The sequence below is a fragment of the Pungitius pungitius genome, chromosome 21, assembly GCF_949316345.1.
Source record: "Pungitius pungitius chromosome 21, fPunPun2.1, whole genome shotgun sequence".
NCBI classification, from domain to species: domain Eukaryota; kingdom Metazoa; phylum Chordata; class Actinopteri; order Perciformes; family Gasterosteidae; genus Pungitius; species Pungitius pungitius.
Genome location: NC_084920.1, coordinates 293,665 through 317,621, shown reverse-complemented (window position 1 = coordinate 317,621; position 23,957 = coordinate 293,665). Strand labels below are relative to the sequence as shown.

At 49.4% G+C, this 23,957-nt stretch overlaps 4 protein-coding genes across 7 annotated transcripts; 3 read left to right on the top strand and 1 right to left on the bottom strand.

The window, feature by feature from the left end:
- Positions 1-141: 141 nt before the first annotated feature.
- Positions 142-4,174, top strand: LOC119213181 (monocarboxylate transporter 12-B-like). The gene is made up of 8 exons (XM_037464311.2): positions 142-259; positions 366-622; positions 1,644-1,747; positions 1,837-1,980; positions 2,109-2,411; positions 2,485-2,833; positions 2,931-3,190; positions 3,455-4,174. Exons 2-8 carry the CDS (start codon positions 510-512, stop codon positions 3,598-3,600), a joined length of 1,419 nt encoding a protein of 472 aa, XP_037320208.2. The 5' UTR covers positions 142-259; positions 366-509; the 3' UTR covers positions 3,601-4,174.
- A 206-nt stretch (positions 4,175-4,380) lies between these two features.
- Positions 4,381-13,049, bottom strand: LOC119213424 (kinesin-like protein KIF20A). 3 transcript variants are annotated; one of them, XM_062560253.1, is made up of 32 exons: positions 12,957-13,049; positions 12,505-12,611; positions 12,181-12,264; positions 12,002-12,106; positions 11,790-11,928; positions 11,432-11,616; positions 11,301-11,343; positions 11,079-11,215; positions 10,758-10,830; positions 10,247-10,358; positions 10,022-10,093; positions 9,796-9,942; positions 9,548-9,710; positions 9,153-9,446; positions 8,934-9,034; positions 8,718-8,829; positions 8,531-8,639; positions 8,377-8,438; positions 8,193-8,297; positions 7,976-8,102; positions 7,574-7,906; positions 7,372-7,496; positions 7,127-7,276; positions 6,829-6,989; positions 6,603-6,760; positions 6,436-6,510; positions 6,158-6,345; positions 5,951-6,049; positions 5,838-5,870; positions 5,623-5,710; positions 5,400-5,536; positions 4,381-5,319 (listed from the first exon to the last, which is right to left on the bottom strand). In XM_062560253.1, exons 2-32 carry the CDS (start codon positions 12,607-12,609, stop codon positions 5,236-5,238), a joined length of 3,906 nt encoding a protein of 1,301 aa, XP_062416237.1. In that variant the 5' UTR covers positions 12,610-12,611; positions 12,957-13,049; the 3' UTR covers positions 4,381-5,235. The 3 variants fall into 3 exon arrangements, with proteins under 3 accessions (XP_062416237.1, XP_062416236.1, XP_062416235.1); XM_062560252.1 differs by having other exon boundaries at positions 5,811-5,870; positions 7,133-7,276; XM_062560251.1 differs by having other exon boundaries at positions 4,382-5,319; positions 5,811-5,870.
- A 281-nt stretch (positions 13,050-13,330) lies between these two features.
- On the top strand, positions 13,331-17,956 carry bbs1 (Bardet-Biedl syndrome 1). 2 transcript variants are annotated; one of them, XM_037464119.2, is made up of 7 exons: positions 13,331-13,576; positions 13,957-14,348; positions 14,571-14,753; positions 14,838-14,969; positions 15,230-15,336; positions 16,175-16,295; positions 16,372-17,956. In XM_037464119.2, exons 2-7 carry the CDS (start codon positions 13,968-13,970, stop codon positions 17,191-17,193), a joined length of 1,746 nt encoding a protein of 581 aa, XP_037320016.2. In that variant the 5' UTR covers positions 13,331-13,576; positions 13,957-13,967; the 3' UTR covers positions 17,194-17,956. The 2 variants fall into 2 exon arrangements, with proteins under 2 accessions (XP_037320016.2, XP_037320015.2); XM_037464118.2 differs by having other exon boundaries at positions 13,942-14,348.
- Positions 17,957-18,099: 143 nt separating this feature from the next.
- On the top strand, positions 18,100-19,995 carry LOC119213091 (leukocyte cell-derived chemotaxin-2-like). The gene is made up of 4 exons (XM_037464120.1): positions 18,100-18,250; positions 18,516-18,633; positions 18,715-18,866; positions 19,755-19,995. Exons 1-4 carry the CDS (start codon positions 18,226-18,228, stop codon positions 19,919-19,921), a joined length of 462 nt encoding a protein of 153 aa, XP_037320017.1. The 5' UTR covers positions 18,100-18,225; the 3' UTR covers positions 19,922-19,995.
- Positions 19,996-23,957: the final 3,962 nt, after the last annotated feature.

Here is a 23,957-nt window from a genome sequence, read left to right as displayed (position 1 = left end):
CCGTCTCTCCGGTCGCGCTTCTTTTGACATCCGACACCTCTCCGCTGCTGACCCCTCCCTGTTGAAAGGGGGAGGTGTCGAGGACAGTGAATGAAGCACTCCCTGTCTGCCCTGCACGTGTTGTTGTTTATGCTATAAAGGAGGGAGCGCTTGATTCAAGAGTATCAAAGGAATCAGGACCGAGAAGCATCTGGGAGCGCTTGGTTAATACCTCATCACCCCCCAGCGTGGATGCAGGGCGACGGGTTAATGATTGAAGGTCAGCTGGCGACTTATTGACCCAAGAAGCTTTTTAACGAGAGTTTCAGACACTCGGGGACCGACACAAGAAGATGTTTGTTCTCTGCGCTCTCTCTGCTCCTCAGGTCCACCCGGGCCTCTCTCGGGAGGAGGACTGAGTCCACTAGGAGGAACCAGATCCACTTCAGTTTATCTTCTCAGTCAGAGACCCCGCGGTCATTCTCTGGAGGCCGGGACTTCAGGACCAGGACCAAAGAACAGCTGCAGCAATGGCTGATGGGAAGCGGCGGAGCGGCGTGGTGTTGACCCAGGATGGAGGGTGGAGCTGGGTGGTCGTAGGGTGCTGCTTCGTGGTGACGGTCTGCACACGAGCAGTGACGAGGTAACACACACACACACTCAGTGCAGTGTTTCAGGGGGGGGGGGTAATATTCGGGCATAAAAAAGAACTTTTTAAAATTAAATTGCACACTTTTTCAGTGGGCGGGGGGGGGGGGGCTGTTATAATGGTTGGGGAAACACTGCAAAGACACACACACACACACACGCACACACACACACACACACACATATGTTGTATGTTTCATGTCTTCAGGAACATGATCTCTGCTGAAGCACATTCTTCTATAATTAAGAGCACGACGGGGCGGAGCCTCTGAATGTAGAACACCTTGTTCTTTAGTACCAGATGTTCAAAGATCCCTTTTCAAAGAGGACACATCCTACAATTTAAACAGGACCAGCTTCCTATTTTTAAGGTTTCACAATAAAAGCTGCTTAGAAACGGGTGGAATGACTTATTATTAAAGTAAAGAACATCAACATACCAGCTGATCTCAACAACATCTCCAGTAACGTCTATGAATAAAGTTTGTTTCACAACGTTCCAACACACACACACACACACACACACACACACAGATATACACACGTGTGTATATCTGTGTGTGTGTGTGTGTGTGTGTGTGTGAGACTCTGACACCTGAACAAACAGCCGTTCGTTGGTGTTGCATCACGTCGACTGAAAGCGGCTTCAAGTTACCAGTGAAAGTGCACGTACGTGCACAGTTGTCACCGCCCAGTTTAAAGGTGTTCTCCAGGTACCCCCCCCCCAACAACAACAACAACAACCCCCCCAAGAGACAACAACAAAAACAAACTCCTGTGAACCAGATGTTAATCTTCTCCTCATTGAGAGAACCATTCAATGAGGCGCTTCTGGGGAAGCTGTCAATCAATGTTGGTGCACCAGACGGATCCCAGTGGAACCAGTTAGGACCGCCTCCCAGTCACAGTCACAGAGAACGCGTCAGCGTTACACAACACACACACACACACAACGCACGGCCAATTCAGGACCCGACTGTCCCTCACTAGTCGGTGATGTCACTTCCTGTCTGCAGGTGCATCTCCATCTTCTTTGTGGAGTTTCAGGCTCATTTTGGTGCTGACTACTCGTCGACCGCGTGGATCCACAGCCTGGTGGACTGCACCACCATGCTCTGCGGTCAGTACCGAGACACAGGGACGGGTCCAGGGGAGGACAGCTGACTGGACTCTGTGTGTGTGTGTGTGTGTGTGTGTGTGTGTGTGTAGCTCCTCTTGGCAGCCTGGTGGGGAACCGGTGGTCGTGCCGGGTGGCCGTGATGCTCGGTGGACTCCTGTCCTCCTGTGGACTCCTCCTGAGCTCCTTCACCAACAGCCTGGAGCTCCTCTACCTCACCATGGGGGTCCTGACAGGTCTGAGTGTCCTCACGTGTCAAAGTGTCCTCGCTCTCACTTGTTTCAATATTCCAAGGAAATATATTCCCAGAATAAATTCCACATCCAACATTTGTCCGCCCTCATCTCGAGTCGTCCCCCCCCAGGTCTGGGCTTCGCCCTGTGTTACACCCCGGCCATCGCCATGGTGGGCTGTTACTTCCACCGCCGGAGGGCGCTGGCGTACGGGCTCGCCATGTCGGGCAGCGGGATCGGGACCTTCGTTCTGGCGCCGGCGGTGCAGCTGCTCATCGAGAAGTACTCGTGGCGAGGAGCGCTGCTCGTCCTCAGCGCCTTTGTGGCTAACCTGTGCGTCTGCGGAGCACTGCTCAAACCAATCAGACTGCAGGATCTCATGGAGGAGGAGCAGGAGGGAGAGGAGGCGGAGTCAGGGAAGGAGGAGACAATCGGTGAGGACCCGTTGTGGACTCGTGTGTCCATGAGTCCGCTTTGTTGTGAACCTCCTGTTGTCTCGCGCTGCAGGCCGCGTCTCCTTAAAGGAGCCCGAGGTCGCGGTCAAACTCCCCAAAGAATCGGACGGCTGCCTTAAGCCGCCGCTGCCCCTGATGTCGGGAAGCCCCGCCCCTACACCTGAGAGGAGGCGGTGCTTCCTGTCCATAAAGGAGTACCGTTTCCTGCTGCTGCCGGACTTCCTGGGCCTGGCCGTGTCCTTCCTGTTCCTGGCCAGCGGCTGCAGCCTCCCCTTCGTCTACCTGGTGCCGTACGCTCTGAGCGCCGGCGTCTGCCACCACCAGGCCGCCTTCCTCATGTCCATCTTGGGGGTCCTGGACATCGTGGGGAACATCACCTTCGGCTGGTTGACGGACCGCAGGTAGGAGTTCAGAGAGTTCATGTGTCAAGTATGATCAAATACAACGAAGTATAGCGGCGTGTCGTGGAGTTGACGGTACAACGTGCTTTTGTCCCAGCTGTCTGAAGCCCTACCGGCTGGCCTGCTACGTCCTGGCGGTGGCGATGGAGGGGCTCTGCTGTCTCTGCGCGCCGTTGCTGCGCTCCTTCTCGCTCCTCGTGCCCTTCGCCGTCCTCTACGGTTACTTTGACGGCGCCTACGTGGCGCTGATCCCCGTGGTGACCTCGGATGTGGTGGGAGCTCCCTACCTGTCCTCGGCGCTGGGTGTGGTCTACTTCCTCCACGCCATCCCCTACCTCATCAGCCCGCCCATCGCAGGTGAGGACAAGTCACACCAATATCTGACGAATTATTCATCATCTGCATTCGCCTTTGTTAGCTGATAAGTCGTGATATATGTATATATATATAATGAAATATATAAAAATGATATAATAACTATCAAAATATTCTAAACATAATATCAAGTGGGCGTGGTTTCATATTTAAGCCCCTCCTCCACTCAGACCTGAGAGTGAAGTTCTTGTAGGATGGAGGAGAATAACAATAATACTAATAAATACTCTTCTTCTCTGGCTGCAGGTTGGCTGGTTGACGTCACAGCAAGCTACACGGCCACCTTCTTCCTCAGTGGTGCTTCGCTGCTTTCCAGCGCCGTCCTCCTCTGCGTCATCACCGGCATCCGCCGCTGCCGGCTCCGACCTCATGGCCCCGCCGCCAAGTGCTAGCCCCGCCCCCTACGTCTGTCCGACCAATCGGATCTCTTCGGGTGGAAGCTGTCCGTCGAGCCGCAGACGAATCGTCGGGGGCGCAGACCGCTACGAGGGCCCCGATTGGCCGGCTGCCTGAATTCATTAAGAGGACCGGAAATAGGTGCTTACAACTTAGAGAAACACGAGAGACTTCCTGTCACATGACTCTAAAGGAGGTCTCATGAAGATTCTAACAGAAACCTGATCTCTAAGGAAGGCACCAGATCCCAGAGAGAAAAGAAATGATTTAGTGAGAGACGTTTTCAAAGCACCTCCATTCAGGGAAGCAAAACAACACCGATGACACAATGTTGAATTGCGTGTCCAGTTGAGGACAATAAATGTTAAATGTTAAATGAGTAAAGACGTTATCTTGTGTTCATGACACCAGAACCTGCAAGTGGTGAAAGAATCCTTCAGGGTCAGCGCTCCCGAGATGATATTTACAGATGATTCCGTCATGTGACACAAGCATCCGGAGTCCCAAAGAAGAAAATGCTCCTCCGGGAGCTAGATTAGCAACTTAGCTTAGCTCTTCATTAGCGTATCTCAGCTTTAGCTTAGGACTTGATTAGCTTATCTCTACTTTAGCTTAGCACTTCATTGGTTTATCTTAACATTAGCTTAGCACTTCATTAGCATATCGCAATTTTAGCTTAGCACTTCATTGGTTTATCTTAACATTAGCTTAGCACTTCATTAGCATATCGCAATTTTAGCTTAGCACTTCATTGGTTTATCTTAACATTATCTTAGCACTTCATTAGCATATCGCAACTTTAGCTGAGCACATCTTTAGCATATCTTAACCTTAGCTTAGCACGTAACACATTAGCTTATCTCAACTTTAGCACTTTAGTAACTTTCACAAAAAAAACATTAAAGTCCCTTTCTTTCATGTTTCCTGTTGGTAGAATAGAGATAAAGTTGCTGCCCTCACACCAAAAACCAAGCAAATTATTTGCTGAGTAGATTCCATTCAAGTGAAACCAGACGCGAAAGAAGCAAATTTTCGCAAAACGCGCTGCGCGTGGATGTGAAAAAGCAAGAGAAGCGAGTTTCTGCCCGACGCCGTCCTGTGAAAGCCAATCAGCGTTGAGATGCTGCGCTCGTCATCACGTCGTCCTGCTGCCACAGCGTGAAGAGCCTTCATGAAGCTGCTGCTCACTGGAGACTCTCAGCTGAGTCAGTTGGTGACGTTTGTGTAATTTAAAATAATAAGGACCGAGCAGAAAGTGTTCGTTTCCATGGTGACCGAGTAAAGCATTAAACATCATTATCATCCAAGAAATAAAAATCACAACATTCAAATATACATTTATAATAATGGGCATATTATTTAATACTCCCCTCAGTTTAGAATTAAATGTGTGAGAATTCATAATGATAAATGTTCTATTAAAGATTCTATTTGATAGTAGATAAAAAAAGTAAAAAGACGACAAACAAGCTTTGATGTAATTTATTTGGGGAAAAGGGGCGTTGTCCTCTTCAGCAGTAAAAATTAAAAAAAAGATATACAAATATAAAAAAACGTCATCGGTAAGATGGATATCATTATTTTATACACCTGCAGACCAGTGCTGTCACATGACCACGCCAGTGGACGAGTCACTTCCTGCTTTTATTGGAGCGCAGCTGTCTCTTGATGATCAGGTGATCACTCTCCTTCTCCTCCTTTGCTCCTGCTGCCATCTGAAACACAACAACACATTAAACACACAACTCTGCATTCTACTGTACAAAGATGTCCTCATAAGGACAGTAAGACGCACCGCGCTCGGGGAATTGGACAGTGGAGACGAGCCCTCAGTCTTATAAAGCTTTCTCCTTCCTCGTTTTGGTCTGGTTGCCCTGGTAACCGTCTCCTTATCTACTGAATGTCCACTGACGAGGCTCATGATGGATTTGGCTGCAGAGAGAGAGGAGGACAAAGACAAGTGTGACTGTTGTTACAGCGTGACTGTCTCCTGACTGAGTCATGAAAGACAAACCGACCTTTGCTGCCCAGGATGGACGGAGAGTTGTGGATCAACTCCTCGATCTTCTGAAGAGGGCCGTCTCTCATCTCCTTCAGCACAGAAGACTGGAGAGAGAGACACAGAGCCAGAGACGGAGTGAGGGACAGATAGAGAGACAGAGAACATTTGACTGGTCTCACTCTTCAGCTGTCTTTTGCTTCTCACCTGTTTGTTTTTTCGACAGCTTCTTACTTTGTTTCTCTTGTTCTCACTGAACACCAAGTCCTGAAAGACACACACACACACACACACTATTTAGAAAATATCTCAAACACACACAAATCAGACAAATCACACACACACACCTGAACCTCACAGCTCTTCCTCTTCCTGTCGGCCTTGTTGGATCTGAGAGGAGACGATTGAACGTCCTGCTCTGGAAGAGGGACTTGAACACCACACCTCTACACACACACACACACACACACACACACACACACATCAAAACGTTGTCCTAAAGTTGTGGTTAATGTCTCCTCCTGACAGACAAGTGAGGAGAAGAGAGGTCTCACCTGTAGGTCTCCCTCCTCCTTCCCTCTCTCCACCTCGCTCCTCACAGCCTCAAACGTCCTGCTGCTTCCCTCCTCCTCCTCCTCCTCCTCCTCCTCCTCCTCCTCCTCCTTCAGCTCCTCCACCAGCGGCACCTCCACCTCTCCGTTCTCCTCTCTCCTCTGCAGGTCTTCACTCAGACGCTCCAGCTCTGAAGAACACAAGAAGGTTGAGATCCATCTCCTCCAGGTGATGAGGAAGGCAGTGACAGGGATGAAGGTGATGGAGACGATGGAGATACCTTTTCTCAGAGTCTCCGTCTGTCCACGACATTCTTCTATGAGTTTCTCCTTTTCGGAGAGGACTCGGAGCAGCTCTGAGAGAGGAATGTCCCATGAAGGGATGAGCTCATGGAAACAAAGGGTTCCTCTCTTGTCCATCTTAAGGACATTTATTTCATCTTCTCACCTTCCTTCTCCCTTTCCTGACTCCTCGTCCGTTCCTCCAGTTTACTTCGCAGAGCTCCGCCTTCAGACTCAAGCTCCTCCCTCAGGCTCTGGAGACGACTCGTGAATTCTGCCCTCTGATTGGCTGACTCCTCATTGAGGAGAGCAACCCGGTTTTCACTGCAGGATGAGGGGATTAAATACTCCAATAGATTCTTTTTATTGAGCCCATGTGACTCCTCCCCTACCTGTGCGTCAGAGACTCCTCCAGTTGGCTTTTCTCTCTCAGCAGATCCTGGATCTGTAGTGATTTCTGAGAAGACGTTTCCAGCGCTGCCTGGCTCTCCTTCTTCAGCTTCTCCATGGCGGCATGGAAGACCCTGCTGCTGCTGCTCTGCCCCGCCTCCTCCTGAAACAATCAGTTAATCAATTGACACTGTTGCTCATTTACTCCTCAACTGATCAATCAAAACCTCCCAAATCAATAAGCCATTAAAGGCCGAGTCATCAAAGGATCACCAGAGAAACCAAAGAAAAAGGAGGAACCTCGACCTCCTGCTTCAGACCCTCCTCCTGGGTCCTCTCCTCTGATTGGCTCTGCAGGTCCTGGAGGCGGGTCTTCTCACTGTCCGGCGGCTGTGAAGGGCTGTCAGACCTGTCAGTCTGCTCCTTGAGCGCCGTCTGGAGACTGGTCACCTGGTTATTTTGATAAATGTTTATTACTAATATTTACTAGTCCTGATCAATATCTACATGTAGAAACCAAAATAACCAAAGGGGTGGAGCTGTACCTCCGTCTGGAGCTGGAAGATTCCGTTAACCAGAGCTTTGTTCTCCTTCACCAGTCTGGATGCTTCCCTCCGCTCCACCTCCAGGGAGGAGAGCACGGACGCACAGTGGGGACACGCCCCCCGATCTACGACCAATGAGATGCCATCATTCATCCATTCATGAACTGATGGCAGGTGACACATCACGGGGTCCAGCTCCTACCTGTCAGCTGCTGCACCTTCTGCTCCAGGACAGCCTGCTCCTTCTTCAGCACCTCCACCTCCTCCTCCCGTCTCCTCAACTCCTCCCGCTTTCCTCTCAGCTCCTGCTCCCATCTTGTCAGCTCCTCCCCCTTTCCTCTCAGCTCCTCCTCTCGCCCCCTCAGCTCCTCCCCCTTTATTCTCAGCTCGTCCTCCCATCTCCTCAGCTCCTCCCCCTTTCCTCTCAGCTCGTCCTCCCATCTCCTCAGCTCCTCGTCTCTCCCTCTCAGCTCCTTGATGGTTTCCTCCTTCTGGTCGTTGTCCTCCTGCAGCCTCCAGATCTCATCCTCCAGCACTAAGGAGACAGAGAAGAAGCATTTAGGTATGAAGGTGTGAACCTCCTTCTCCCCCTCCTCCCTCTCACCTCTCTTCTTTGCTGGTCCTCTCTCCTCTTCCTCCACCAAAGCTCCACACTGACGCTTCCTGTTCCCCTCTGTCACCTCCTCTCCTGGTGTCCTCCTCAGACAGCTGCAGGTCTGCTGAAGCTCCACCTGAGAAATGGCGATGGGGGATCATGGTCACTATCAATATTCACGTTAACAATAAATACTATTAGTATCACTAATGTTCTTAGTCTCTACGTGGGGTTTCTCCAGGTTCTCCATCCTCAGTCTGCCGATCATCTCGTCTTTCTGCTGATCGATCTCCATCAGTTCTGATAAGTGCAGCTGCTGCTGCTTCAGCATCTGGAAAAACAAAATAACTTAATTGATAGAAGACATCGTGAACAATGGCATCGCAGATGCACCAAAACACAGAAGCTACCTCTTGGGCCTCCAGCAGCTGGTCATGTGACCGCTGCTTCTCCACCCGCAACGCTTCCAGCTCTGCAGGTCCAGATCACCACAGACAAAGGTCAAAGGTCAACTTGGCTCCAAGAACCCACCCAGTGTGTGTGTGTGTGTGTGTGTGTGTGTACCTTCAGTGTGCGCGTGCTCACTCAGACACAGGTGAACACTCTGAGCATCTTCTCTGATCTTCTCCAGGTCTTCAGTCACTGAGCTGAAGATCTCCAACAGATCGGCCTCCTGACAGCCAATCAATAGTTACTGATCAGTGATCATCAGTGATGATCCCTGATGAGATAGACAGGTGTTATTGATCACCTTGTTGTCGGCAGTCTTCAGGTCCGCCGTCTTACTGACGAGGTTCTTCAGGATCTCCACTCTTTTCTCAGCTCGCTCCTCGAGGATCTCTCGCTCCTTCTCCAGGCGCTCACTGACACACACACACACACACACACACACACACACACACACACACACACTTAGAGCACATGTGTGACATCACAATCAGGTGGTTCAGTCACATGACTTTGGTACCTGTAGTCTTTCTCCATCTTCTTGTAGAGCTCCATGAACTCAGCGCTGACTTCTTCTCTGATCTGAGCTTCCAGGACCAAGCGCAGAGCCGCGTCCCCGTGCTGAGAGACAGAGACAGAGACGGAGACGGAGACGGAGACAGAGACAGAAACAACTTTATTTTCCAGATTTCTTCAGTTTTCCCTCATTAAAACAACTTCATTCAAATGAAATAGTTACCTCATCTTCAACCTCCACGGTCGTGTCACCTTCCTCCTCCTCGTCGTCTTCCTCGCCTTCAGCCTCCAGCACTGTCCCTTCCATCACACTCTCCTCCTCTTCATCCCCCTGCTCCTCATCCTCATCCTCCAGCACATCCTCCAGAGTCGTCTCCCAGGCGACCAGCGAGACCTTCCTGCCCCGCCCAGACACCTTCCTGCGGCGCTCGGCGTCCTCGATGATCAGAGACAGCTCCATGGCCGAGTTGTGGGGACCAAGGTCCGGGACCGCCGGCCTCGAGTTCAACACCACCACCTGGACGGGGAGAGGAGGGCGGCCATCTTCATCCAGGAGGAGGGACAAAGACACAAGCTGCCAGTGCAGACACACTGGAGTAAAGGTGAAGTGTCTCTGACCTTCTGGGCCAGGGCGGAGAACTTGAGGACGTTGAGCGTCTCGTCGAAGCAGGCCGAGTTCTTGTTGATGTTGACAACCATGGAGACCCGGCCACCACCACAGAAGAAGAACTGCAGGAAGTGGGTGAGCTTGGACTCCCTGAAGGGGACGTGGTGCTGGACCCTGCAGAGATAGAATCCCAGCGTCAGCCGGGCCACCAGCGCGTGACCCCCCCCCCCCCCCCCCCCCCACGGCGTGCTGGCCCTACTTGGTGTGCTGGTTGAGCCTCATGGCGCTGATGCACTTCCCGAGGGTCAGCAGCGAGCTGTTGATGTTTCCCGCCTCCTTCAGCCGCTCCCCCGTGTTCTGGGTCCGGGAGCAGCGCTCCGACCCGGCCAGGTCGCACAGGGACAACCTCACGGACACATTGCATTCTTAGTGTTATTCATGTTGATGTTGTCATCCACGTTGTGCCCAAAGGACCACGGCCTTACTCGCTGATGCCGAGGACTCTGGGAACGCCGGCGTCCTCCACCCGCAGGATCCTGATGGAGAAGATGCTGTGGCTGCAGGGACACACAGAGACTTTAACTTAGGAACCCAGGTCGGGTCACAGCGAACCCTTTCAGGTCCTCCAACACACGACGGGAGGAGACACCGCCGGTGGTTTGATAACTGAACACGAGAGGTAAGAAGTATCTGATCTCAGGTCAGCTGACCTCCTGCTGGACAGATGGTTCAGTCGGGTGGAGGAGAAGCTCTGGTTCTTCTTCCCGATCTTCATCACTCTGTAGGCTTCGTCAGAGCTGCTCACCTGAACCCAGCGCAGGTCTGCACGCACGCGCACACACACACACACACACACCTTACTGTGCGTCCCTTCAGTTTTGAACAGTTTGGTTGTTAGAATCATCGCTACGGCAACGCTACACAAACATTAACAACAACGAGGCCGTTATTGTGAAATATCTGCACACTGTTATGTGTCCAAACACACTTCACATGGCTGCCGCTGTCACCTGGTGGTACCACCGCGCCATTACACCATCACCACAGCCCCCCCTAAGCTAAGACAAACTAGCAATCAAGTTTATCTTAAAACAGCAGAATCAACAAGTTTAGCACCTTGTTCCGCTTTCAAGGCTCCTGGATCTCTGAAGGCCTCGTGGTCGAGATGCACACAATAGCAAGAAGAGGTTTTTGAGTTGATGCAAGTAAAATATATTTTACCTTTGATGAAGGAGTTTCCTTTGACGTCCTGAGACAGACGCAGAACCGTCCTCCTGTGGTGTCCACTGGGAATCTGGGCACCACAAATCAATGACCAATCAATAATCAATAATTGACCACAGATCAATCACAGCTGGTCGTCCACTTTGTTTGGACTTCGAATGGACTACCTATTTAAAGGAACGTCTGTGCGTGTGTGTGTGTGTGTGTGCATGTGTGTGTGTGTGTGTGTGCATGTGTGTGCGTGTGTGTGTGTGTGTGTGTGTGTGTGTGTGTGCATGTGTGTCTGTGTGTGTGTGTGTGTGTGTGTATGTGTGTCACCTGCTCCAGCAGGTCGTGGATGTTGTCGTTGTAAATCTCACAGAAGGAAACCCAGACGGAGAAGCGGACGTTTGACTCAACGTCCAATGAAAAGCTGTCGGCTTCGGAGACGCTGCTGTCGGTGCTGAGGGAGGAGCCTGGAAACACACACACACGCGTCCTTATTTACAGCAGAAATGAGGTCCACATGACTTTTGTGGGACTAGAAAACCTGTGGCTGACCGTCGAGGAAGGTCGATCTGCCCGACGTCTGACTTCTGTCGCTCTGCAGACAACGAGACCCAGTAGGACACAACTCAGTACACAAACAGGTACACAAAGTAGTAGACAGATGTGTACTTGTACATCCTCACCTCCTTTAGCAGCCTCAGCAGGTTCCTCTTGCCACTGCTCTCAGCTGCCTGCTGGTCTGGGGTCAGTCTGCTGACGTCTCTGCAGCGCTGCGGCTTCAGATCGGACCGAGCGTACAGACGGCCCTCGATGCTGTTAAAGATCACCGACAGAGACCGGGGCAGCAGACCCGAGTCATGGTCCGGACCTGAGGCACAGACAGATGAAAATAGATCAAACAGTAAGTAAGAGAGAGAGAGACCCGGATCCTCTGCATCATGTTTCTCCTCCACACTGATGCTAAAAGGGTCACAGTACTATTTACAGCTGTGGAGCGGACAGACACAGAGACAGTCAGATGGACGGACAGGTGTCTCTGACCCAGGAAGGTGAAGGTCTTCCCGGCGTTGGTGACTCCGTAGGTGAACACAAGACAGTTTCCTCCGCTCAGAACATCCCGGACTAAACCCCGAACTGACCCCTCGAAGACCTTCTTCTGGCTGGACTCGGGATCGAACACCTGATCCAGACATCAAACGGTCCGATGAGTAAACACAAACAACCCTGTGACAGACTGGTGATGTCACAGCTACCTGTGTGAAGGTGAACCTCTGTGCTGTTTGTGGGAGGGACTTTGCTTGATAGCTGCGGGGAGCCGTCAGGACAACAGTGTCCGGTCCCTCGATGGTCACACAGTCCTGAAGAGCAGAGACCAATTATCAATCGATATGGAGAATTACGATCAATCATCAATCATGTGTGTGTGTCCCACCTGTGCCTCCTTCTTATCGCTCTCGGCTGCAGTGAACGGTCGAACCCGCAGGTAAACCTGCAGGTTCTCTGACTGAACGGCGTCCTGATGACACAAGACAACAACGTCTGTCGCCATGACAACAACATCCCGCTGACACCAGCAGTGACAGTAACAAAGCTCCTACTCTACTACAGCAGAGCTAGTACTCTACTTTTTACTGCACTAAATCCAATATGGAACTTTTGTATCTTAAAAAAAATGACCTGAAGTATATAAAGACATTATAATGAAAGACCTGAGTACTTCTTACACCACTAGAGACCGTAGGAGAAAGACAGTTACCTGTTGAGGTAAAGCAGTGAACTCCCGCAGCAGGTCTCTCTTGATATCGTCCACCACAACCGGACCGACTCTCTCCGGTTTCCCCCCGAAACAAGACTCCATCATTTCTGCACAACACAACATGTAAAGCGGGTCAGGGTTCGGAGATCTTCAATGGTCCAATATTTAAAAGGATTCTGGCGTGACGTCTAACAACGAGGCCTCAAAGACCATGTCGGAGCTAGTTAGCTGAGCTAACACTCGGGTTTATTAAAGGCAAACACATTATTTGCATCCACAAGAGTCATAAAAATCTCATAGCAACTAAACAGCAGTTAGCTACTGTTACTCTGTTGTTAGCATTAGCCACCACTAGCTAACTCACACACGTACTGGCGTCTGTTAATCGTGTTTTGACTTCCTTCAGGGAAGGACCCTCTCGGTGATTGACAGCAGACAGACTTAATATTCACCTTCACTGCAGTGCGACTCACTGCGGATGAGTTTTATTAGAAGCCCCCCGCTAACGGTAGCCACGGACGCTTCTCCTCATCTACGTTACGCGGTATAGTTTTTAAACGGAAACCGGAGGACCAATCAGGTAGCTGGCATAATGAAACGTCACTCAGGTTTCGTAGAAGATCTCGCGAGACTATTTCATTTTTTGGTTTTACTTCGCGTTATTTGTATATGTAAATTCAAACGAATGTATATGTGGCCAAGTATTTTAACAGTGTGGAATTAAAACGTTCATTGTGACAGAGTAATTCAAGACATTTTGTAGTATTTCTAATTTAATGGTGGCGGTATGCATCACACATGCATCACAAAGCTGTTCACATGGAAACACCAGAAGAAGAAGTAAACACCGTCGGTTCAGAACGACGTCATCAGCAAGCGACCAAACTGGCCGAGAACAGAAGAGGATTTGAAGCGGATTTGTTGGATTAGCAGTTCATTTAGCTGCTACTTTAGTAATTTATCATATCGAAGACACGTCCCACGGCTCTAAATTGAACTAACAATAAAACCAACGAAGAAGAGGTCAGGATTAACCGTGAGGAGACGCAGCATACTGGTTTCCTTGACAACGGTAAGAGTGCGTCGTTACCCGTTATTGACAAGTGTCGATACTCTTCATCACTACTGATATCCTACAGGTACTGCACTCAAGTATACATTACTAGAGGTACTTGTAATTTAATGCACTACATTTCACTTCTCACCCTACATCTCAGAGCTAAATATTGTACTTACTGCAGTAATATCAATCCAGAAACATCCGTTATAATAATACGAATACATTTAATCAATCAATACTTTTAATAGAAAGCGAATGATTTTACACAGTTGTAGTATTATTAAAGTACCAGATCTGAGACTGCAGACAGACAGACTGTCAGGCAGGTGAAGCAATGAATAACCGCGTCTCCCTCGCCCTGGTCTCACCTGTATCAGCTGCCCTCCATCCAGCTGCTGCCGTCATGACGCCGGTGGAGCCGCACGCCGACGGGGGGGGCAAGTGGCTGGACGCTCACTACGACCCGGTGGCCGGCCTCCACACCTTCTCGTCCTGCGTGGACCTGGCAGACCTCAGCGGTGACGGCGAGAGCCGCCTGGTGGTGGGCGACCTGGGCTCCGGCTCGTCGGGCATGAAGCTAAAGGTCTACAGGGGCACGGCGCTGACCAGCGAGAGCACCCTGCTGGACCTGCCCGCCGGTCTGGTGGCCTTCTTCATGGACCTGCACGAGCCCCGCATCCCCGCCGTGGCCGTGGCGTCCGGCCCCTGCGTTTACGTCTACAAAAACCTGCGTCCCTACTTCAAGTTCACGCTGCCGGGCCTAGAGGTCAACTCCCTGGAGCAGGTCTGGTTCTGTCCGGTGGTGTCTGCTATGAGTCGCAGCGCCCTGGTTAAAACGCAGTTACTGTTTGGTTACTCTTTGTCCAACACTTTTATTGCTGTGGTTAATAACTATTACTGAGCTCCTGGTTTAATAGCAGATACCTCAATATCAAAACCTCGGGAGCACATAGTGTGTCATGAGATGATCTGCACCTGTGACGCGTGCTGTGCTCTGATTGGTCAGGATGTGTGGCAGCAGGCGAGGGAGGGTCAGATTGACCCCCTGACCCTGAGGGAGATGTTGGAGAGCATCAGGAAGACGGCCGAAGTGCCGCTGTCCGTCCGCTCACTCAGGTTCCTCTCGCTGGAGGCTGGCGACATGGACGAGTTCGTCCAGCTGCACAAGCAGCAGCCAATCAGACGGCAGGTACAAAGCTTGTTGTAACGTTGGCATCGTGGGCTACAGAGTCCCCCCCCCCCCCTTCGCTCTGACTGGTCGCCTGTGTTTCAGACTGTCATCACCTGCATCGGGACACTGAAGAAGAGCACGGCGGATGAGGATGGCGTCAGCTGCCTGGTGATCGGGACGGAGAGCAGCGAGGTCTTCGTCCTCGACCCCGAGGCCTTCATCATCCTCTCCAAAGTAAACTCCCATCACACACTGGGGCTGCAGCTGAAGTCTAACTAAGTACCACAGGGATAAATACTGGGGGGCAATTCACTATGATATTACACCACTGACATCTCATTGGCTGTGGACTTGCTCTGTAGTCACAGAGAGGGTTTAACAATCAGGGGACCTGATGACAACCTAAACTGTCTCCATGACAACTGAGCAGAGGATGAGCCAATGAGACGTGGCCAAACTCACCAGCAGTAAGTAAGAGACCTTTTCTGTTGAAGATGTCGCTGCCGGCCGCTCCCACCATGATGGACGTCACTGGGCAGTTCGATGTGGAGTTTCGCATCACGGCAGCATGTCGCAACGGCAACATTTACATCTTGCGCAGGTGAGACACACCTGTCTGAGAACTCACCTGTCTGAGATCACACCTGTCTGAGAACTCACCTGTCTGAGAACTCACCTGTCTGAGAACTCACCTGTCTGAGAACTCACCTGTCTGAGATCACACCTGTCTGAGAACTCACCTGTCTGAGAACTCACCTGTCTGAGAACTCACCTGTCTGAGATCACACCTGTCTGAGAACTCACCTGTCTGAGATCACACCTGTCTGAGATCACACCTGTCTGAGATCACACCTGTCTGAGAACTCACCTGTCTGAGATCACACCTGTCTGAGATCACACCTGTCTGAGAACTCACCTGTCTGAGAACTCACCTGTCTGAGAACTCACCTGTCTGAGATCACACCTGTCTGAGATCACACCTGTCTGAGAACTCACCTGTCTGAGATCACACCTGTCTGAGAACTCACCTGTCTGAGATCACACCTGTCTGAGATCACACCTGTCTGAGAACTCACCTGTCTGAGAACTCACCTGTCTGAGAACACACCTGTCTGAGAACTCACCTGTCTGAGATCACACCTGTCTGAGAACTCACCTGTCTGAGAACTCACCTGTCTGAGAACTCACCTGTCTGAGATCACACCTGTCTGAGAACTCACCTGTCTGAGATCACACCTGTCTGAGATCACACCTGTCTGAGAACTCACCTGTCTGAGAACTCACCTGTCTGAGAACACACCTGTCTGAGAACTCACCTGTCTGAGAACTCACCTGTCTGAGATCACACCTGTCTGAGATCACACCTGTCTGAGAACTCACCTGTCTGAGATCACACCTGTCTGAGAACTCACCTGTCTGCTTTGTGACCCGCTGTTCAGGGACTTTGACAAACCGAAGTACAGCATCGAGTTGTCGTCTCACCCGGTGGGTCTGGTGAGGATCGGGAAGAACGTGGTGGTGGGCTGCACTGACGAGAGCCTGCAGGGCTTCACCCAGAAGGTCAGATGATGGAGGGCTGCAGTTCATTCTCCTTGTGAATGTAGCATGAAGATCATGTTTTTGCTTGTGCCCTCAGGGGAAGAAGCTGTGGAAGGCCGTCCTCACGGCTCCCATCACCACCTTGGCCTCCATGGACCTCCCCACCAGGGGCTTCCAGGCGGTTCTGGTGGGCCTGGCCAACTGTGAGGTCCACCTGTACCAGGATAAGAACCTGCTGAGCATCATCAAGACGCCCGACGTGGTCACCAGCATCTGCTTTGGCCGGTACGGACGCGAGGACGGGACTCTGGTCTTGACCACCAAGGGAGGGGGTTTGATGGTGAAGATCCTGAAGAGGACCGCAGCCCTGGACCAACGGGAGGGCGCTCCGGGGCCGCCCGCGTCCCAGAGCGTCCGCCTCAACGTGCCCAAGAAGACCAAACTGTACGTGGACCAGACGCTGAGGGAGCGCGAGAGCGGCGTGGCGATGCACCGCGCCTTCCAGATGGACCTGAGCCGCCTGCGCCTCTCCGCCGCCAAGTCCTACGTGGAGGCCCTGGAGTGCAGCCTGACGCCGATGTCCTCCAGCGAGCCGCTGAAGATGAACGCCGTGGTGCAGGGGCTGGGCCCGGCCTTCAAGCTCACCCTCAACATACAGAACACGGCGGCGCGGCGCCCCGCGGTCAACCTGGGCGTCAGCTTCCTGTACGATGAGGGCCTGTACCGCATGAGGAACCCATACATGAGGATCCCCCTGCTGGTCCCCGGGCTCGTCTACCCCGTGGAGACCTTTGTGGAGTGCACCAGCGACAAGGGCATCTCTGACATCATCAAGGTGTTCGTCCTGCACGAGGGGCGGAGCTCCCCGCTGCTGACAGCACACATCAACATGCCCATCAGCGAGGGGCTGACCCTCTGATGACATCACACCACCGGCCGCTGGACTCAGTTATGACTCCGTAGTCTCTGAAGTCGTCTGTAAGGAAGGAAGCTGAAGCGTCATTTGATGTCAGCTGATCACTAAAAAACAGTTTATTTAAGAATAATTCACGTAAAATGTTCTGTTGTTGGAGATTCGTTCAGAAGCCGCAGACAAACTTCTTAACTGTATTTCGTGTCGATTTCTCCACGTTTGTGTATTCAAAACATTCGTAATGGACACATTTTATCTCTCAGGGATTCAAATCATTTACTTTGAATTGTTTATAAAATAGTTGCAGCGATATTTGCTGTCAGTCGGATTGATGAGTTTATATCTATTTATTTCTTACAGATTGTTAGTAAAGCATTAATATTGATTTACTCATGCTGTGAGAAAAGAGCTTATTGATCAGACATTGTTATCTGATCGGTACTCAGATCTCTGAATGATGACCTCATAGAAGCTTCCATGGTCATGGTGCAGAATAAAAAGTGTCAGATACGAACCAGCTCACTAAGAAAGAGTGTACACACATCAAATAGGAATAAAACAAAAGAGAAAGAACACAGTTCTCATTCTTTCTAACATGTTTGTTCATTTTTGAATTATTAAGGGAAAAGAAAAGCATCAGAAACAAATAGGAAAGGTAAAATGAGAAATGAAATGAATTCAAACAAAGTTGAATAAATAAGGCAATTTTCTTTTACAAATAGTTCTTTATTATTTAAAAGCAACAGACATTTAACATTAAAGTTTAAAGCAAAGCAAAACGGGAGTTTCTGTAATGATGAAATTCTGTGGACTCCTGAGTTTGGTGAATTAAAGGTGAGGACGGGTCAGAGGGTGATGTTTGCCGTCAGTCAACATCAGCAACACGGACCTGAGCTTTGTTTCATCATCTCCTCTTTAGTTGTGAAATAATAAAACATGTGAATCTGGGAAGTTCCCAGTTGTTGAAAGAGGAGCAGCAGCTTTTATAAAGCCAGAGCAAAGAAGTTCTTCATCAGGATCCAACATTCAGATTTGAAGATGAGGAGCGCCGTTGTCTTGCTGGGTGAGAATCTGATCTGATAGGAAGCTTTTTAAACTGTGTTATGAGAATCATTTTGAATATACGTTGTGTTACATCTGTTCTTTTCTGGTAAAGAAAGACATTTTATTTTTTATCAATTTAACATGCATTGTGGGGACACTTGATTGAAGTCCCCTCTTTGTAAAGTATGTCTCAGCACCCACAGGTTTCCGATGAAGTTCCTGCATCTTCATTTAAGTCAATGTGATAAAAACAAGTGTGTGTGTGTGTGTGTGTGTGTGTGTAGCCGTGTTGTGTGTGTGTGTGTGTGACGGCGTAAAGTTTGGTCAACTCTGCAGTGGAAACACTGCCAACACAAGGAGGACATCAGACAGCTGGGGACGGGGACACTATGGAGCAAGAAGGTAACACAACTTCTAAACGACCACGCACACATTCAGGTGTGTCCCTGTGTGTCTTAAAGTTGGGGTGTCTGCATGTCTCAGAGGGACCAGGGAACACAAAGGTCTGGACATTGTGTGCAACGACGGCTCGACTGTCTACGCTCCGTTTGACGTGACTCTCCAAGGACGAGTCACCGTCTACACCGACGCCAACAAGGCGGCCATCAACAGCGGCGTTAACCTGCGTGGAGAAGGTCAGACGATGCCGACATACAGCAGGCTATTCTTCACGTAAAGCAGCCTTGGGTGTCTCCCAACGTGTGTCAATATGAGCCGACTGCTCAAAGCTAACCACGAGCAGTGTGCTAGCTGCTAACAGCGCTCGTGCTGCTTCGTGTGCTAGCTTTTAACGGCGCTCACGCTGCTTCGTGTGCTAGCTGCTAACGGCGCTCACGCTGCTTCGTGTGCTAGCTGCTAACGGCGCTCACGCTGCTTCGTGTGCTACTGCTAACAGCGCTCGTGCTGCTTCGTGTGCTAGCTTTTAACGGCGCTCACGCTGCTTCGTGTGCTACTGCTAACAGCGCTCGTGCTGCTTCGTGTGCTAGCTTATAACGGCGCTCACGCTGCTTCGTGTGCTAGCTTTTAATGGCGCTCACGCTGCTTCGTGTGCTAGCTGTTAATGGCGCTCAGGCTGCTTCATGTGCTAGCTGCTAACGGCGCTCGTGCTGCTTCGTGTGCTAGCTTTTAACGGCGCTCACGCTGCTTCGTGTGCTACTGCTAACAGCGCTCGTGCTGCTTCGTGTGCTAGCTTTTAACGGCGCTCACGCTGCTTTGTGTGCTAGCTGCTAACGGCGCTCACGCTGCTTCGTGTGCTACTGCTAACAGCGCTCGTGCTGCTTCGTGTGCTAGCTTTTAACGGCGCTCACGCTGCTTTGTGTGCTACTGCTAACAGCGCTCGTGCTGCTTCGTGTGCTAGCTTATAACGGCGCTCATGCTGCTTCGTGTGCTAGCTTTTAATGGCGCTCACGCTGCTTCGTGTGCTAGCTGTTAATGGCGCTCAGGCTGCTTCATGTGCTAGCTGCTAACGGCGCTCGCGATGCTCCTAGTGTTAGTACCTTCGTTCTAACAGCAGTTCCCCACAGGTCTGTGCTTCAAGCTGTTTTACGTCCAGCCGGACCGAGTCTCTGGGTCCGTGAGGAAGGGCCAGCGGATCGGCGTCATGATGCCGATGCAGACCGTCTACAGAGGAATCACCTCACACGTCCACGTCCAGATGTGCGACAAGAGCGACCCCACGCCCTACTTCTGACCCGCGCTCCAACCACCGCCTCTCATTGGCTGTCGGTCTGATATCACTCATGTAATAAACCAATGAAATTCAAAGAGCGGTTTTGTTATTATTTAGTCCGTTTCTAAATTAATGTTTAATATCATTGCAATTGCACCTTATCACACACTTGAAATGTATTCCATGGAGTTGAACATAGTTCATTAAAACCATTAACAGCTGATGAATTAGTTATTAATCATAGATGAGCAACAAGAGAAAACTGGGTTATTTTACCGAAATGAATTGTTCAGTCTCTGGGAACAAAACTTTTTTGTGGTAAAAAAACGAGTTTGAATAATACGTGTTCAGATCGATCCTCATGTGGGGACAGGTAGAACCTCCATCAGATAGAACCACCATCAGGTAGAACCTCCATCAGATAGAACCACCATCAGGTAGAACCTCCATCAGATAGAACCACCATCAGGTAGAACCTCCATCAGATAGAACCACCCTCAGATAGAACCTCCATCAGATAGAACCACCCTCAGATAGAACCTCCATCAGATAGAACCTCCATCAGATAGAACCACCATCAGAAAGAACCTCCATCAGATAGAATCACCATCAGATAGAACCACCATCAGGTAGAACCTCCATGGAAATTGCAAAGACTTTATGGGTAATGTTGGTTTATGAGGATAGTAATAGTAAATGTGATTCATATTTGAAATAATAATAATGATGCTGATAGCAGCAATTAAAGTCGGTCTTACTTGTCTAGTGTTTTCCATCTTTTTTGTTGGCAGTGGAAACTAGTCCAAGTAGTAGTAGTAGTAGTAGTAGTAGTAGTAGTCCAAACATCCACAGACCAGTCATGGGAACGGGTAAAGTGGTAGAAGTAGAAGTATCATGCCCTCAAGCAGCTTAGAATCTAACAGTTATGAGCAGTTATGGCATGGAGTAGAGACCCCAGTATCATTAACATTTCAAACATTGTATTTTCAAAGTAGAAGCAGAATGCAAACTTACCTCTTAACTAGGGCAGGGACTCGATTAAAAATATTAATCTAATTAATTAGAGGCTTTGTAATTAATTCATCTGAATTCACATTGTAATTAATTAATCGTAGTTAACGCGCTAAAGTCCCGGCCCTAATTTTAAATTAAACAAACAGTGACACTGTGAATCATGGTGAGTTCTGGTGTCTCTAGTGGAATCAAAGCTGACCTTCCTGATCCACATTTGGGATTTGATTCTCTCTCCTCAAGGTGCCGTGTGTCAAACGTGTTTATTTCTTCCGGGATTTATTCTCCACTCAGCTGAGGAGGACCTTCAGACTGGTTTAGCTCCATAGGGGAGTCGGTATGGATCCTCTCAATTCACACGCAGGCATCAGCACACATGTCGAAAAAAGTGAAATAAGGATCACAGCATAAAAGTAGTGAAATCAACTAGGGCTTTATTAGAAATGCCATTATATGACTTTACTTGACCTGCAATTCTATTATAACGGTATGGAATGGTTGTGGATTCCAGCCTGAGAATCTATGAGAATTGAGGTTGGATTCAAAAGCATCAGCAGGTGTGTGGTGGAACAGTGCAGGGAGATAGCAGGAAGGCTGAAGTGTGGAGGATCCTCAGTTCAAACCTGCTCTCTCAGAAGGAGGGTTTGGTTGCAGTCAGTGCTTCAAACTGTAAACTTTGAAACAGTTTTGAGGTTGAGTAAACAATCCCAAGGTCTAATATGAGAAACGGACACAATGAGGCATGTGCTTGAATAGCATAGGGGAACAACTGAAGGGCTGCATGCTCCAACCTGCTGTCTGAGGTTGTGGGTTCATGCCCCTTCATGCAGACATCGCTTCTGCTTTGAAAGAGTTTTGAGGTTTGAGTAGCAGTCTCAAGGTTAAATACGAGAAACAAAGGGGTGCTTAGTGTGTGGTGAGCTTCCACAAGCCTGCATTGAACCTGAAGGTTGTGGTTTCAAGCCTAGTCTTGGGTTTGACCCTTTGGCTTTACTTCAGGTTTGAGTAGCAATCTCAAGGTTAAATACAACAGACAAAGGATTGGCTAGTGTGTGGTGAATTAGCACAGAGGAAGAGCTGCTGCCACAAGCCCCTGCACTGCACTTGAAGGTTGTGGGTTCAAGCCCAGATGTGGAAAGAGCATTTAAAAACACTTTTGAGGTTTAACTCACATGCTCAAGGTTAAATAGAAGAAACAAAGGGTCGTTAGTGTGTGGTGAAGTAGCACAGTGGAACAACTGCTGCCACAAGCTTGCACTGCATTTCAAGGTTGTGGGTTCGAGCCCAGTCTTGGGTTTGAGCCTTTGGCTTTACTTCAGGTTTGAGTAGCAATCTCAAGGTTAAATACAACAAACAAAGGGTTGGTTAGTGTGTGATGAATTAGCACAGCGGATGAGCTGTTGCCACAAGCCTGCACTGCATTTCAAGGTTGTGGGTTCAAGCCCAGTCTTGGGTTTGAGCCTTTGGCTTTACTTCAGGTTTGAGTAGCAATCTCAAGGTTAAATACAACAAACAAAGGGTTGCTTAGTGTGTGGTGAAGTAGCACAGCGGAAGAGCTGCTGACATAAGCCTGCACTGCATTTGAAGGTTGTGGGTTCATGCCCCTTCATGCAGACATTGCTTCTGCTTTGAACGAGTTTTGAGGTTTGAGTAGCAATCTCAAGGTTAAATACGAGAAACAAAGGATTGGTTAGTGTCTGGTGAAGTAGCACAGTGGAAGAGCTGCTGACATAAGCCCCTGCACTGCACTTGAAGGTTGTGGGTTCAAGCCCAGATGAGGAAAAAGCATTTAAAAAGATTTTTGAGGTTTAACTCACATGCTCAAGGTTAAATAGGAGAATCAAAGTTGCCAAAATGTGACCAGGACTGGTAGTGTAGGGGTGCAAGCTAGAGCCCAGAAGCCTCTGTGCGCACCGCCAGTGGGTTCAAATCCCGCTCGTGCCAAGTCTTGAGCACACTGCCGCGGAGGTAGTAGTGGGGGCATTGTCCCCACGGTTGTTTCTGAGAAGTGAACCCTAGGGGTTATGCAGAAACACATGGCGCGTTCACTTGAGTTATGATGGCATCGTCAAGAATGATGAAGAATCTTTTGCTGACGAATTGAATTTGATGTTAATTGCTTTAGCCTTTTAGCACTTATTAGCCATGCTACGTAGCCACCAGAGGTGGGAACAAGTCACTGTTAGGCAAGTCACAAGCAAGTCTCAAGTCATTGCCCTCGCGTCCCGAGTCAAGTCGAGTCAAAGATGAAGCAAGTCCCAAGTCGAGTCACAAGTCACAGCCAACAAGTCTCAAGTCGAGTCACAAGTCGTACCATTTTAGTTTCGAGTTATGATGGCATTGTCAAGAATGATGAAGAATCTTTTGCTGATGAATTGAATTTGATGTTAATTGCTTTGCTTTAGCCTTTTAGCACCTATTAGCCATGCTACGTAACCACCTTGCCACCTTTTTGACGGGAGAGAAGGCCGGTGAATGATGTGTCTCATTCAGTGGTCGCACTGACATGAAACTTATTACAGCCTCTGAGGGCATTTTTCAAGACAATCACATGTTTGTCTACTTCACTAAACTGACAGTCTGGCACAGGGTGTAGATTGGTTTACCCTTTTCAGTGCATCCACCCTCCAATTCTCTGTTACATTCAAATTCAACTCACTTGTGCCTTTACCAATGCAGGAAGGATTAATAGCATGCTTGATCCTCCAAGATGCACCAATCCGTCTCTGGGGCAATATCCCATTATGATTTTTTATAAATGTCAGTTACCCAAAACTAAAAAAGGATTTAGGAAGAGCCACCATGTCCCTTGAGGGTTGAACCCAGATAAGGTTTAAAGTACAGAAATTTGGGGCATTTGGCATTAGTGACGTGTAGGTTGCTCCATCTAAGATCATTCCAGTCATGGGAAAAAGAAATATTGTGAAAAAAGTCAAAATATGTAGGGTCAAAAAATGTCACAGAAAAGATTTTTTTTAAATAATAGTTAAAAAATTATTATAAAAAAATATATGTAAGGTCAATATATATATAATATAACAACCAG

Coding starts and splice junctions, on each gene's coding strand:
- bbs1 (XM_037464119.2), top strand. CDS start 13,968: ATGACGCCGGTGGAGCCGCACGCCGACGGGGGGGGCAAGTGGCTGGAC. Junction 14,349..14,570: donor AGGTCAACTCCCTGGAGCAG/GTCTGGTTCTGT, acceptor CTGATTGGTCAG/GATGTGTGGCAGCAGGCGAG. Junction 14,970..15,229: donor CCTTCATCATCCTCTCCAAA/GTAAACTCCCAT, acceptor TTTCTGTTGAAG/ATGTCGCTGCCGGCCGCTCC.
- LOC119213181 (XM_037464311.2), top strand. CDS start 510: ATGGCTGATGGGAAGCGGCGGAGCGGCGTGGTGTTGACCCAGGATGGA. Junction 2,412..2,484: donor AGGGAAGGAGGAGACAATCG/GTGAGGACCCGT, acceptor CTCGCGCTGCAG/GCCGCGTCTCCTTAAAGGAG. Junction 3,191..3,454: donor CATCAGCCCGCCCATCGCAG/GTGAGGACAAGT, acceptor CTCTGGCTGCAG/GTTGGCTGGTTGACGTCACA.
- LOC119213424 (XM_062560251.1), bottom strand. CDS start 12,609: ATGATGGAGTCTTGTTTCGGGGGGAAACCGGAGAGAGTCGGTCCGGTT. Junction 11,929..12,001: donor AGAGGTTCACCTTCACACAG/GTAGCTGTGACA, acceptor TGTCTGGATCAG/GTGTTCGATCCCGAGTCCAG. Junction 10,831..11,078: donor TCCACGACCTGCTGGAGCAG/GTGACACACATA, acceptor TGTGGTGCCCAG/ATTCCCAGTGGACACCACAG.
- LOC119213091 (XM_037464120.1), top strand. CDS start 18,226: ATGAGGAGCGCCGTTGTCTTGCTGG. Junction 18,634..18,714: donor GGACACTATGGAGCAAGAAG/GTAACACAACTT, acceptor TGCATGTCTCAG/AGGGACCAGGGAACACAAAG. Junction 18,867..19,754: donor CGTTAACCTGCGTGGAGAAG/GTCAGACGATGC, acceptor AGTTCCCCACAG/GTCTGTGCTTCAAGCTGTTT.